This window comes from Pteropus medius, unplaced genomic scaffold (genome assembly GCF_902729225.1).
Source record: "Pteropus medius unplaced genomic scaffold, Ma_sr-lr_union100, whole genome shotgun sequence".
In the NCBI taxonomy this organism is placed as follows: Eukaryota; Metazoa; Chordata; class Mammalia; order Chiroptera; family Pteropodidae; genus Pteropus; species Pteropus medius.
Window position 1 is genome coordinate 34,129,041 of NW_024354500.1, and position 14,828 is coordinate 34,143,868.

General features: G+C 38.5%; 1 protein-coding gene and 1 pseudogene across 9 annotated transcripts in view; both read right to left on the reverse strand.

Annotated features, from left to right (window-relative positions):
- The window catches only part of CUNH6orf141 (chromosome unknown C6orf141 homolog), a 54,785-nt gene extending 50,607 nt beyond the window's left edge, over nt 1-4,178 (reverse strand). For 8 of the 9 annotated variants that reach the window (XM_039852945.1, XM_039852943.1, XM_039852939.1 and 5 more), the window contains exon 1: nt 2,944-4,178. In XM_039852945.1, coding sequence (XP_039708879.1) covers nt 3,254-3,844 — 591 coding nt within the window. In that variant the 5' untranslated portion in view covers nt 3,845-4,178 and the 3' untranslated portion in view covers nt 2,944-3,253. Of the gene's footprint in view, nt 1-6; nt 424-2,943 lie in introns of those variants that run through there. The other variant, XM_039852941.1, reaches the window with a different exon arrangement.
- A 7,064-nt stretch (nt 4,179-11,242) lies between these two features.
- LOC120595248 (uncharacterized) lies at nt 11,243-11,359 on the reverse strand (annotated as a pseudogene).
- Between the last annotated feature and the right edge of the window lie 3,469 nt (nt 11,360-14,828).

Here is a 14,828-nt window from a genome sequence, read left to right on the forward strand (position 1 = left end):
CTCTCTCTCTTCTCTCTTTCAGCAGAAAGCAGATCAAGTGCTGGTGATGATCAACAAAAGCAGCAAGTCAAATGTAATGAATCTCAAAAGTGACAAAGGCTGTGGACAAAGGTTTTCAGAGAGCTTGCTGCTTGCCTGATCCATGGTAGATATGTGACTGTGATATCTGCCTTATGGTCACTTGAGTGGCCAGGTGGCTTTTGGAAGTCCTTGTCGTGATTCATTCACCTGAGACAATTTTAGATGATCACATATTTTGGTGAGGTGGAGGTGAGACCAAAGTGCCAAGACCCAGCCATTCTCAAAGATATCTTAGTATTGTGGATGCCCAAGTTTCACTACGGATTCACTCCCAAGATACTGTGAATGCAAAACGATTCCTCAAGTTCCTCAATGACAATGTTCTGCCTGGATCAGGAAAATCTGTGAAGCAAATTGAACAGTATCTCAAACTTACTATGTTTCATTACAGGGAGACATCTGTCTAAAGGAAATCTATAAGCATGTCGAAGGCAGTTAACTGGGAGTTTGGTAAGTGCTTTGAAAATAATTTTTACTTAAAGGAGATAAAATTAACCCAAACTTATTTGGATTAAAGAAGTTAAGCTGACTTGAAAAAAATACATTTTAAAAGAAATGAGATAAAATGAAAATGAATTATGCCTATTCTGTTTTTCTGAGACAACAGTGCATCAGATTTAAAATCCCAGAGGGAAAACAAACTAACCCAACAGGTTCTAGAGAAAGTATTCAAATCTCCCACCTGACAACAGGAAATATTGTGCGAAACCGCTTCAAAGATTCAAGCATGGTGCACATTAGGCCTTGGAGCCTTAGGATGAATCTTTAGCACATGATGTGGTGGTCACTTGTAAGGAATTTTAAAAATGTATTTACTGATCCATTAAGTGTTGGGAAAAGCTAGAAATAAATCTTTCAGCAATGCAGAAAAGAGTCAGTAAAAACCACTGGTTTGAGTTCTATAGGATTTCTTATGTTGTATGTGTTCAGCTACTTTTTATTAAATAAAAGACTAAAGCTTGGTTAGGATGAAAGTGAATTAAACAATAATAACACTTATAATAATTATAACTGCTAATTTTGAGCATTTATTTAATGCCAAGCATTGTTCTAAGTATTTTTCATTTAACTTAATCCTGGAAAAAAAACCCAATGAAGTCGACAATATTTATTATTCCTATTTAACAAATAAGGGCACAGAGACACACAGAGATCAAGAATTTGCCCAAAGACACAGTAAGTAAGAGGTAGAGCAGTTTTGAACCCAAAAAGCTAAAATCGAGAGTTGCCTCCAAATGATGCTATCATTTTTGGTCAATGTTAAAGAGGCTTTTCCTGTTGACTATATTCAGTGCTCAATTCCATGAGGCATATGACTCACAACCAAATTTATTAAGTCACATCTGAAATGTGTCTGCCAAGAAGTTTAACCTTACACAGGAGTCAGGCAGGGTTGTTGGAAGAAAAAAGATAATTCACTTTTTGGGGCCTATATTACCTTTTCTACCTACCAAATAGTTTTGAACACAGATAAGCTCAGGTCCTAAATTCCTCTCCCAAGTGAGGGTCTCATGGGCCTGAGAACTGTTAGTGGTAACTCTGCAGCCAACAGGCCTTGCAGGACTCAGGGACATCAAGGTGATTCTAGTACTTCTTATAAACATGAGTCAGAAAACCTAGGATGCCCTCAGTCAACTTTGACTCTCTAGAAGTCCCTCCAAAGGCCATTCTCAGTCTTTAGGAAAGAGGTGACCATATTCTTGTCTATTTAGTAAGCACATGCCATTACTCATTGTGTGACTTACACAATCCACATGACCTCTAGGCCTAGGCTGGCTCATCAGTAAAACAGGGATATATCTTACCTATCTAGTCTGCTAGGAGACAAGAAGTGGATCAGATGATAATTTTGAGGGCATTTCAAGCTCTAAACTGAGAACAAGGGGCATAGAGGGAGGAGTGGGCACACTGTTCAACAATTTACTCTTCGAAAGCCAAAGTCCCACTGGTCCCTTACTTCTTGCAGTGACTGAATACCACCCCTTTAGCAGTACTGAAGTCAAGCAGTTTATCTCTGGAGGGAGTGCTCTGCTTCTCACAGATTTCCAAACCAGGCCACGCTACCAAAGGGTTAATAAAGTCAGTGTTTATTTAAAAAGAGGAATAATTAAACTAAAAATGAGTTGTTTCCATAGCACCAGGAGAAATTTCTTTTCAACGGCATCAAGAAAGTTGCATTTTTAATTCAGTCCTGACTCCAAATCTTATTAATAAAGAGCTATGGACAAGAATAAGATATATAGTCCTTTTATGGCAAACTATACATTTCTATCCACCTTTAGATCAGCAGATTTATCTGCAGTATTTTAAAAATTAAAATAATTTAAAAATTCATATTAAAATCATTTTTACTAGACTAAATTAGACACTTTGGGGTAAAGCCCTTTTAAAGAGATTTTGCCTTTAAAGCTGTTTTCTGTCCCCTTCCCCGACCTTCTTTTCCTTGATCCTCTTTTCTTCCTAACACTTAAATGTTGAAGGAGGGACAGAAAAATGTGCACATCAGAAGAGAGTATAAAGAAAAAAAAAATCGTTTACTTGTTGCTTTCACTTTCCCGTTTCTTTTTACTTGCTTTTTCAAATTTAAGACAAACCTCTCGCCATCTACTCCCACCCCCTTTACAGAGAGCAGCCCTCAAACTTCGTTTCTGCTTTTAGGTCTTAAAGAGAAAGTGGGGAGGCAAAAAAAATGATCAAATGATCACGAGAGGTATTGCAAAATGAGAAATAACAACAGATTTTCTTATTTCAAAACTCCCGTTTTTCTAAATTCAAAATACCTTTTCTTCCCCTCTTCTGTATGACTTAAGTCCCCAGACCTTCACTGTATTTAAGTCATGATAAAGGTATTATGTTGCTTACAATTCTTCAGTCTGTATTGTGTGCCATCATCTGCCATCCCGAAGCGCTGCGCCATCCTCTTAAAAAGGTCCTTGCTGTCGGTTAGTTGCAGGTTGGGGTTCCCGGAAGAACATTTTCTTTCCTTGAGGATTATTGCTCATCCACCAGCCCCGAATTTACCTCGGGCTCCTCCTTCCTGTTTAATCTCCTGGGGGAATCAAGGTCCTCCAGAACCTGAAAAGATCGTCTCTCCGCGTAGACGCGGGGTGCCTTTCTCCGTGCCAAGAGAGCGCGGGATTCTCCAGGGGTCCCTGCGCCCCCACAACCTGCTTTACTCCTTGTTGGTGAGAAAAGTGACCGCGGTCATGGAACGCTCCTCGGTCCGTGTGGTCATGCAGCCCTTCGTCCACGCGGTCCACAGGACTTCTTGTGTCACCTGATAATCCACGACCCGCACGAGCACGGATTTGGGTGAGGCTGCGGGGTCCCGCGGCGGAGGTCCAGAGCGAGAGTCTACACGGCTGCCAGTGATTGGCTTTTCTCGTGGGAAGATAAGAGAAGGACAGTCGGGTTCCCGGTCGTCTTCATCAGCCAGGGGAAGGTCCTCCTCACCGGTCGCCTCTTCCCGGGCAGGATCCCCTTGAGTCCCCAGCCCCCGCTCTGGATGAAGAAGGAAGAGCACTTTCTCTCTGACCCAGGACAAAGAGCCCAGACTCTCCCCGGCCCGGCGGTTCTCGTGGTCACCGCGCCGGCTTCCGCTCGCCCCCGCCGCCCTGGGATTCCGGACGTCCGCGGCCAGGGGAGCCCCGCGCCCCACAACTCGCAGAGTGGACCCTGCGCGCCCCAGGCTGCCGGGGAAGTCCGCGCGATCCGTAGGTCCGTGGGGATCCAGGACCCCCATCCTGGTAGGAGGGTCATTCATTCGTCGGTCCTTTCACAGGTTCACGCAGTAAACTCCAGCTGAGCTTTCGAAAGCGCGGGACTGGCAGCTCTGGGTGTGGTCACAGCACACCCCTCTCCCTACGCCCCGCCCCCAGAACCTGAGAGGCATTCTGAATTTGCGGCTGATCTCCGTCCCCCGAAACCCCCTTCGGCCTCTACCTTGAGATTTTTCTAGCTATTTCAAGACAAAAAGCCCGACATCCCCTGGTCGCTCTTCTTGTCCTTACCCTGGACTCTAACCATGCTGCCTTTGTCGTATTTCTAGTTCTATCCCTGCTTACTTCTCAACTCTATCCCAGTTTCCACCCTCCTTGTTTTCCAGAGTTGAGGCTCGAAACACCCTCGTACTGCTCACCTTTGAAATGCGCAGCAAAGTACGTCTTCCCACGGACTCTTCACGAACTGAAGGAACAAGGAAGTTAAAAAAAAAAAAATCTGACTTAATCAATTTCTTCTGAAAAAGGGTTTATGTCCACTCGGACTCTGCCCCCACCGTGCTACCGAGATTATAGAATGTGCAGATCAAAGAATCAGGCTGGGAAAGTTGAAACCTTTGAGGAAAAGCTTTTGGTTTGTCTGTTGCTCTTCCTTTGGAATGCCAGGATCGGTACCACAGTGGTCACACCTGTCTCCATTTTGTTTATAATCAATGCCGATCCCAGGAAAGGGCTCCGTGCCTTTGATCAAACAGAAACAAAACAAAAACAAAACGTTAAAAGAACTAATTCAGGATTAATATTATGTGTTCATATCGTTTTAAAAAATTTCCCCTTCACTTCCCCCATTCACCCTCTTTAATGTCAGAGGTTAAAATATCCTGTGTAGGCTTTTGGCATCTACTCATTGCCAGGCCCTCTGCCACACTCATCTGGGCTGGAGGTTAATGGGGAAAGCTAACTAAAAAAAAAAATGGGAGCTTAGTTTGTGATTTCCAGTCCATCTTTGGTAACAGGTGCTTGTTTTATTAGGAAATGCTCACTATTTTCCTGTCTTTTAGAAAAATGACTGCAATGGTAGAAATTCCTGCTCATGTATAACAGGCTAGGTGGTATGGTGAAAAGATATTTTGGAAAGAGAGGACTTTCTGATGTCAGCCAACTAATAACTACAAAAAAGATGTTGTAGGTGTGAGAAAACCTGGGTCAGATCTGCCTGATTTGATGTCTGATTTGGGCTGGTTACTGCTAAGTCACAACTCACTAAAGTTTTTGAGTGTTTTAGACAAGAATTGTTCTAAGCACTCTACATATTTAAACTCACTAATTCTTTACCACAAACTAAGGAAATAGTACTATTACTATAGTCTCCTTGAGAACTTTGAAGAACAGGGAAGTTAAGTATTTGCTCAAGGTCAAGCACAGATAAACAGAGGACCCAGGATTCTAACATTTTACAATGCTTGCTCCTATTTTAAATTACCTTCCTATTTTAAGCCTACTTCCTCTTCTTTTCTGTTCATTTACTTAACCAGTAATTACTGAGTGTGTGCTCAATGTCAGCCACTAATCTGGGTGATGGGGACTTTTGGGAGAACAAGCCAAATTGCATACCCTTTTGAGTTTTCATTGCATATAGTAACATACATCAAATCCTCTGTCCAAAAGTAGGAAATAATAAATTAACTTTAATATACATGAAAATCGCCTGCAGATTGATGCTCTATCCTACTTTCAGATTGTTCTTATATATCCCAAACAAGGTTTGGGATAGGGCTTAGAATATGTATTTTTTAGCAAGACCTTTAGTAATTCTGATGCTAGTGGCCCATGGACAACATTATGAGAAACATCACCAAAAATCTGCACGGATAAACTAGGCTTTTTTGCTGCTTTCAAGTGGCAATAAGAACGCTGCATTTTCTTTCCTTACAGGAATATTGGGAAATTCCAATGACAAAGTCTGTATTCTGAGGGAAGTCTAATGTAAACCACAAGATTTATTGCTTTCAATATTTCAGTATTTAGAAATGGGGAAAACATATTTGCTGCAAAATGAGACAGACTCACCCATTTTATAGCACCTGAGTTTCTAGGTGTCAAGAAGTTGTGTATAAATATATAAAAAAAAAATTAAGAGAAAATGCTAAATAAATTAAACTTCAAAGAGATAAAAATCTAAAATTGAAAATATAAACCAGAAAAGGAGATAGTTTGCCTCCAGGATAGTAGTGTCTGCTGCATTTTAATATCTCTAAGTACCTAAAAGGCTGATAAAGAGTACTAAAGTGAACCTGTTAGCTTCCCATCTGAATTGCCTATTATAGTTGCAAATATGAAGGCCAGTGAGGGGTAGTAAAACATTTTATATCCCTGGCGCCTAAAAAGTGATGGCAAATACAGTGCCCTGGTAGAGTCAAAAGAAGCCTGTCATTGATAGCCCAGTCATCCAAGGACCAGACTCTCTTATTTTGCCTATTCGATTCAGAAGTTAATTTTTTATTTTATTTTATATTAGTTTCAGATATACAGCACAATGACTAGATATTTATATAATTTATGAAATGATCTCTCGATTACTCTTGCACCCATCTGGCCACACAGCCTTTACAATAATGCTGACTGCAGATCCTATGCTGTATTCTACAACCCCGTGACTGTTTTGTAACTACTAATTTGTACTTCATCCATTCGCCTTTTTACCCAGTTCCCCAACCCACCTCCCCTCTAGCAATTACCAATTTGTTCTCTGTATTCGTGAGTCTGTTTTCATTTAGTTTGTTCGTTTCTTTTTTTCCTTAGATTCTGAGTATAAGTGAAATCATTTGGTATTTATCTTTCTCTGTCTGTCTATTTCACTCAGCATAATACCTTCCAGATTTATCCATGTCATTGCAAATGGTAAGATTTCATTTTTTTATAGCTCAGTAATGTTCCATTGTATATATGTACCATAGCTTCTTTATTCAATCATCTATAGATGGACAATTAGCTTTCTTCCATATCTTGGCTACTGTGAATAGCGCTGCTATGAACATAGGGATGCATAGATCTTTACAAACTAGTGTATTGGTTTTCTTTGGATAAATTCCCAGAAGTGCAATTGCTGGTTCAAAAGGTAATTATATTTTTAATTTTTTGAAGAAAATCCAAACTGTTTTTTATATTGGCTGTAACAATTTGCAATCCCACCAACAATGTATGAGGGTTCCTTTTTCTCCATATCTTCACCAACATTTGTTGTGTTTTTTTGATTTATTAATGATAGCTAATCTGACAGGTGTGAGATGATAGCTCATAGTAGTTTTGCATTTCTCTGACAATTAGTGACGTAGAGCACTTTTCATATGTCTATTGGCCATCTGAATGTCCTCTTTGGAGAAATACCTATTTAGGTCATCTGCTCATTTTCTAATTGGGTTGTTTGGTTTTTTTGTTGTTGAGTTGTAGGAGATCTTTATAAATTTTGGATAGTAACCACTTTTCACATGTATCATTGGCAAATATCTTCTCCCATTCGGTAGGTTATCTTTTTGTTTTGTTGATGGTTTCCTTTGCTGTGCAAAAACTTTTTAGTTTGATGTAGTCCCATTTGTTTATTTTTTCTTTTGTTTCTCTTGCCCGAGGAGATATATCAGAAAAAAAAAAATTACTAATAGTTGACTGCTTATGTTTTCTTCTATAAGTTTTATGGTTTGGGGTCTTACATTTAAGTCTTTTTTTTTGTTTGTTTGTTTATCCTTGTATATGGTGTGAGAAGGTGGTCCAGTCTCATTCATTTTTTTGCATGTATCTATCTAGTTTTTCCAATACCATTTGTTGAAGAGACTGTCTTTACCCCATTGTATAGTCTTGCTTTCTTTGTCATAGATTAAATGACTAATGTATGCATAGATTTATTTCTGGGCTCTCTATTCTGTTCCATTGATCAATGTGTCTGTTTTTATGCCAGTACCGTGCTGTCTTGATTACTGTAGCTTTGCAGTATAGATATTCTTCCTATCCATGAGCACAGTATTTATTTATTTGTATCTTCTTCCATTTCTTTTTTTAATGACTTATAATTTTCTGAGAACAGGTCTTTTATCTCCTAGGTTAATTTGATTCCTAGGTATTTTTATTGTTTTTGATGCAATTGTAAATGGAATTGTTTTCTTAATTTCTCTTTCTGATAGTTTATCATTGACATGTAAAAGTGTAACTGACTTCTGAATATTAATTTTGTATCCTGCTACTTTACTGAATTCATTAATCAATTCTAACAGTTTTTTTAGTGGAACCTTTAAGGGTCTCTATATACAGTATCACATCATCTACAAATAATGATAATTTTACTTCTTCCTTTCTAATTTGGATGTTTTATTTCTTTTTCTTGCCTGATTGCTGCAGCTAGGACTTCCAATACTATGTTGAATTGCAGTGATGAAAGTGGGCATCCTTGTCCTGTGCCTGATTTTAAGGAAAACGCTTTTAGCTTTTCCCCCTTGAGTATGATGTTAGTTGCAGGTTTCTCATAAACGGCTCTTATCACGTTGAGGTATGTTCCCTCTATTCCCACTTTGCTGAGAGTTTTTATCATAAATGATGCTAGATTTTGTTGAACGCTTTTTCTGCACCTAAATTATTTAAAATTTTTATACTATACTATCATTCTCAGTTATTCTAATATGTTTGCCTTTAGAAGGTACCTTCCACTTGCAGGCCTCTGGTTTTGTTTTATACTCATAGTAATACTTTACAGCTTTCTTCCCCTATCAGATCTAAAATTCTTGACTTAAAAAACTGGTAAACAGTTTTCTACTTGTAGAAAAACAAAACCAAAAACAAAAAAAACCCAGCCCCGTTGGCAGCCAGGCTATGTTGGTACCAAATGAACATTAATTGACACTCACAGAATACAAACATTGTCCATGTTAAGGACACTCTGTGACCAGAGACAAGGCCACTACAAAGCTATAAAAAAAAAGATTAACCGTTAGTGCAAATGAGTAAGGCTGCCCTACCAATGATACCTCTAATCTACTCCTGTTTTAATTCTCTCATTTCCTAAATAAAAATTATGAAGGTACCCTTCCTTTGAGTTACCCCAGTTCTTGATAACATCTAATCAAGCACTAGCTTCTGCTTCATCAAAATCATCTAGCTTAAGAATAAATTCTATGAGAAGTCCCTCCCAACTCTACTAATGAAATGTTCCATAATTTCTCCAAAGTGTATTTTTACTTACTGAAGCAAGATAAAGAAACTTAACTTAAGTTTTAGTACAGATGTGTTCCTGCTCGTCTTGGGCTGCTGGGATTTAAACTTTGTCAATTTGGAAAGCATATAGTGCTGTTGTAGCCACCAGCCCCCGATAGACACATGAACCACCAGAAATCAGTGAGTTATAAGAAACACACTCTTTATTCAGCCAGTTGGGTCTGCCAGGGATACCCAGACCCCAAATTAAGCAGCCTCAAAATGTAGAGGTACAGGGTTTTTAAGCCCTAAACCCCATTCTTCATCCTGTTTGAATACACAAGTCTATTTTTCTTCTTTTTACTAACTGTCAATCCACAGGTCAGTTGTGGAAGGGAGGAGGGGGGGTACAGAAGCAGAAAGCTTATTGTTAGAGCATTATGTTCCCATGAGCGATAGCCAAACAGTAATTTTTCAGCCAGCACAGTGCCATGCCCCCAAATGAAACAGGAATAAATGTAGGGGTAGGGGAAAAGTCGGGTGAAGAGTGAGGAGTCAAACTGGCCAGAATGGATTTGTAGTTGTTAGGTTATAAACAGTTCTAGGTGGCTCTGCATTAGGAAATGAATCAATACATCTACTGAATCTATACATTGATCAAATAAAGTAATACATTAGGTTTCATTTTTAAAACTTAGGAGATGCAGAGAGTTGTGGAAAGTGGAGTGATAAAGAATAATTTTTCTATTTTAACATATTGGCTACAATTTTCATTTTTATATCTGGTTCTAATTTATCATGATACTATTCTATGGGAATCCTTGGTGCATTGGCTTATTAAAAGCCTGTTGGTGAGTTTGGCAACAGAATTAACAATTCCGCCAGTAGTCACTTACTCTTATTGGCTCTGTTGATAAATAAATTTGTTCAAATAATGCTTTTCATTTTTATAAATAAATGAGTCTGTCATATTATGACAGGTTGTGCTCACATGCACATCAGTTTTATCAAAAAATAAGTTAGTGGTGGTTCTCAGTGACGGCTGTTCATGAAGCTCAGGCCTCTCCTGCTAATAATAAATCTGACTAGGGAGCAGGGGAGGTGTAAGCAGGGGTATTTTTTTAAGCCACCTGTTAGAAATGATTAATGGACCACTAGATAATGCAGCTTATATTATTTGCTAAATATGCATCCGTCATGAATAACTGTGTTATTCTTAACAAGAATTTCTGTTTCTAGGGATTTATGATCAGGTTAGGGGGATAAATCTAAGACATGAAACAACCCAATTTTCCACTTGAGTGAATTTGAACTACCTCATTACTTTTCAAACTTGATTGCACATTGGAATCCCCCGGGGAGTGCTAAAGAAAATAGTGATATCTGTCTCACCCTAAAAGATTTGATTCAATTAGCATGGGGGCAGCTTGGGGCACTGGCAAAGTTAGAAATAACTTCCCAATGATTCTAACATGCCACCAGGTAAGAGAACCACTGACTTAGATTATCTTTAAGGCTATGACACTAAGGAAAGAAAAAGTAAGAATAAGATATATACTAGGCACCACAATTAGTAAAAAGAATTTAAAGTAAAGGAATCTAGTAAAGGGACGAAAATGTGTGAGAGCTAGAGTAGTTTAGGCTTTATGGAATAAGCGGAATTCTATCTGTATTCATTTGGATACTTGAATTGGAAGCTGTAGATACCAACTTCTCTGGACTGAATTGTGTCATCCTCAAAATTCATACATTGAATCTCTAACTTCCAATATGACTGTATCAGAAGATAGTGTCTTTAGGAGGTAATTAAGATTATATGAAGTCATAAAGGTGGGGCCCTAATCAGACAGGACTATGGCCTTATTCCAAGAAGAAGAGAGAAAGATCTTCCCTCTCTGCAATGTGAGGACATAGCAAGAAGGCAGCCATCTGCAAGTCAGGAAGTGAACTCTAGCTAGACCCCAACCATGCAGACTCCCTGATTTCAGACTTCCAGCCTCCAGAACTGTGAGAAAATAAGTTTCTGTTATTAAAGCCTTTCAGACTATGGTATTTTGTTATGGCAACCTGCACTGATTAATATACCAGCTCTAACTAATTTAAGGAAAATAGGCTTTATTTTAAGGATATCAGGAGTGCACAGATTTGTTGGGAAAGCAGGAGTACCATACTTCATTTTATTTTTGGGCGAGGCAACCCTTGGTTGACCTCACAGGTTGCAAGGATTTTGTCAGTTTACAATCCCTTACTTTTTAATTTTTTTACGCCTACAGCACCTGGTCTTCCTAGGTGGTCTCCCATCCAAGTAGTAACCAGGCCTGACCCTGCTTAGATTCTGAGATCAGACGGGATCGGGTTGTTCAGGGTAGCAGACTTTAAAATGGGTAGAAATCAAAGCTGCTGGAGAGCGATAGGAAATTGGTACTATAGGAACTGATTCTACTGCTAGGTTCAATGAACTCTAAGTCTCCTTGTGTCATTTAGGAGTCAAATTCCCACTCAGAAATATCCAACTGGTTGAGTTTATGCAACCCATTTACTCCTTGACAATACAGGATGGTAAAAGGAAAGAGATAGTAAAAAAAAGTCTTTGATGACTCCCTTGGCTACTGAGACAGAAAAGCAAACAGCTAGAGTTACCACCTAACAAAACTGTACAATAGAGAGAGGAAATATTCCCAAAAAGAAGTCAGGGTGTTGTTAAGAAGATGTTTTGAAAATTACACTACTGTCTACCACATTATTATAAACAAAATTTGGATATGGGAGTAAAAAGAAGGGTATTTTGGATAAAGCAACATTATGAGCAATGGCACAATGGAGGCATGTGTAGAGAATTGTTTTGTCCTTAATGCTTCTCTTCTCACAAATCTAAAATACTTTCTGTGCTTTTGTACATTCCCATGGCTTCTAAGGCAAGCATGATGATTCTCAAATTTCTGTATCTAGTGTAGACCATGATGCTTACTTCCAGACTTGTGGTAGATTTGTACTATCATCTCAAATTATTCACTTTCTCTTCTTGAAAGTGGATCATACTTCCTGGATTGTTTACCATGTGACTAGCAATGCTTTCCCTGTGGGAAACACTTTCCTACACACCGCTATTGACCTTGGCTATAAGACTTGCTTCAGCTTATAGGATGTAAATAGATGTGACATTGGATACAGCTGAGCAGAAACTTAAACTGTCTTTGCAAGGCTGGCTCTGGGCATGCCCTAAATAAAGGCTACTATCTTGGCCATGATCCAAGAATGCAGACAACACATGGAACAAAAATGAGTAGAATCCAACAGAATTGCAGCAACTTATTTGTATTCTAAGCAAGAAATTAACTTTGATTATTGTACACTAATGATATTTGGGGCTTGTTTCTCACTACAGTCTAACCTAGTGGAAAATGTTCAGTTTTCTGTTCGACACCTCTTCTGAATATTTCACTGTCACTTTAAACCCAAAATGCCTAAAATTGAACTCATTATTTATTCTCTTAAATCGGTCCCCTCCTTCTGTGTTTCTTATCTCAAAGATTAGCATGACTGGTAATTCCATTATCTTTCTTTTCCCTCAGCAGCTACCCCCAACTCACATATCTAATATTTAACCAAGTGTTGTAGATGCCACTTCGTTAGTAAATGCATTTTCTCCTTTCTGTCTCTTCCTCTCCAATCTCCGTAGCTTCAAAAATAAAGTCAGACTCTTAGCCATGGCATAAAAGATCTTCTTAATCATACCCCGGTCTGTCACTGTATATAGTTGAATGAATAAATAAAAGAAGGAACAAACGAGCTTCTTAAATGAGTACAAAGCACAGATTGAGACTAGTATGAGGTTAGTCAATATAAATAAAATTGAACCTGATTATAGAGGGATCTTAGAAAAGACAAGCCTTTTAAAAGAGATTTTAATCACATTTCTTTGACAACGAAGGTTCTCATGATCTGGAGAACTCAGACTGTGCAAAGAAAATCAACACTGAATCAAGTCAGAAGATTTTGATAGGCCATTTTATTTTGAGCATCTCCCATTGTCTCCAAACCTACATTCTTCTCTGCATGAAATAACTAATACCTGTCCTGCTTGCTTCCCGGCATTGTTCTGGAGATCAAATAAAACACTTCTGGTAACACTTTGAAAACCATGAAGCCTGAAAAAATATTCTTTTAATTTAACTGTTTAAAGTTTATTGTTTTTAGAACTGGGAACTCAAATCATAGTTTTTAATGAGATCCTCAGGGAAAGGTGCAGAAGTTGAGGGCTAGAGCTAGGAAATGAGAACCAGACTCATAATCTTGAGATAGAGGAGCAAATGTTGGTATTTATAAATTGTGGGGCAGTCAGGGGACTGGGAGGTGGGAAACAGGAAGAGTGGGAGTGTGGCAATTTTGTGAGTACCAAGCAGCTTAGCCCAGTGGTCCGAGATAAAATGGAATCTGAGGCAAATTTTATAAAATGAGATCTTTGTCTTAAATTTTGAATGACCAATTTGTGTGTTTTGAGGAGAGGAAAAAAGAGGCTTAAGTTTACTTAATATGTAGCCCTGACATTAATAGTTTTTTAATGAAACATTTAAACATGCTGTCCTTGGAGATTTACCCCAAAGACTTGAAAACTCATATCCGTAAAGAAATTAGCACACTGATGTTCACAGCAGCATTACTCACAGTGGCCAGGACATGGAAGCAACCGAAGTGTCCTACAATAGATTATTGGCTAAAGAAGCTGTGGTACATATATACAATGGAATATTACTCAGCCATAAGAAGAGATGAAATACTGCTATTTGCAACAACATGGATGGACCTCGAGACAATCATGCTAAGGAAATAAGCCAGACAGAAAAAGTTGAAAATCACATGATATCACTTATATGTGTGATATAAACCTAAAAGCAACAAATGAACAGGACAAATGAATAGAAACTCATGGACATGGACTATAGACTAGTGGTTACCAGAGGGTAGGGTTTGGGGGAGGAGGAGGGAGGTAGGCAGGGTAAAAGGGGTCAAATATAGAGGGGTATGGGGAGGGTGAAGTGGGTAAAGGGGATCAAATATATGGTAGCTGAAGGAAACTGGACTTTGGGTGGTAAACACACAATAGAATATACAGATGTCAAATGATAATGTATACCTGAAAATTATATAATTGTATTAACCAGTGTTATCCCGATAAACTTAATTTAAAAAAATAAAAAAGATAAACATGTTATCTTTTCACTCCTAGAGAGGTGGCAACCCCTAAATGATATTAGTTGGGCATTTTGAAATTTGGAGTGAAAAGACAAAGAATTCCAGATTTGCTAATTAACTGTGAGGGAGGTCAAAGTTTATCACCCCAAAATAAGCCTTTTGGAACATTAATTATTCTAAACTGGTTATTTTTAAGAAATGAAAGACTCAGAAAGAAACTTTAACTCTTCCCTTTACCTATCTAAAGAAATACCTTCTTAAAGGAAGGGACCTATTCACCTTATCTATTCATGTTAACATATTCACCTTAGCATATATGAATATATGTGGTAGACAGGGAGAAATCTAGCAAAGCCTATTTGTTAGACTCCCCTCTGTGTACCATTGTTTCTGGGTGGCCCAGCAAAAATTTGTCTACCACATGTTTGCTCTTTCTCATCTACCTGTGACTTGTCTACCTTCCCTTTGAAATCCTAGGCCCCTGCCTCCCCCTCCTTAGCCTATAATGGCATATACATAAGCCTCCACTACCCAATGTGTCCTGGAGTCTCCTATTCTTATTGTACCCCACTATGTACATATGAAATATGTTTGGACATGTTCTCCTATTAATCTGTCTCCTGTTAATTTTATTATTATGCCAGTCAGAAGAACTTA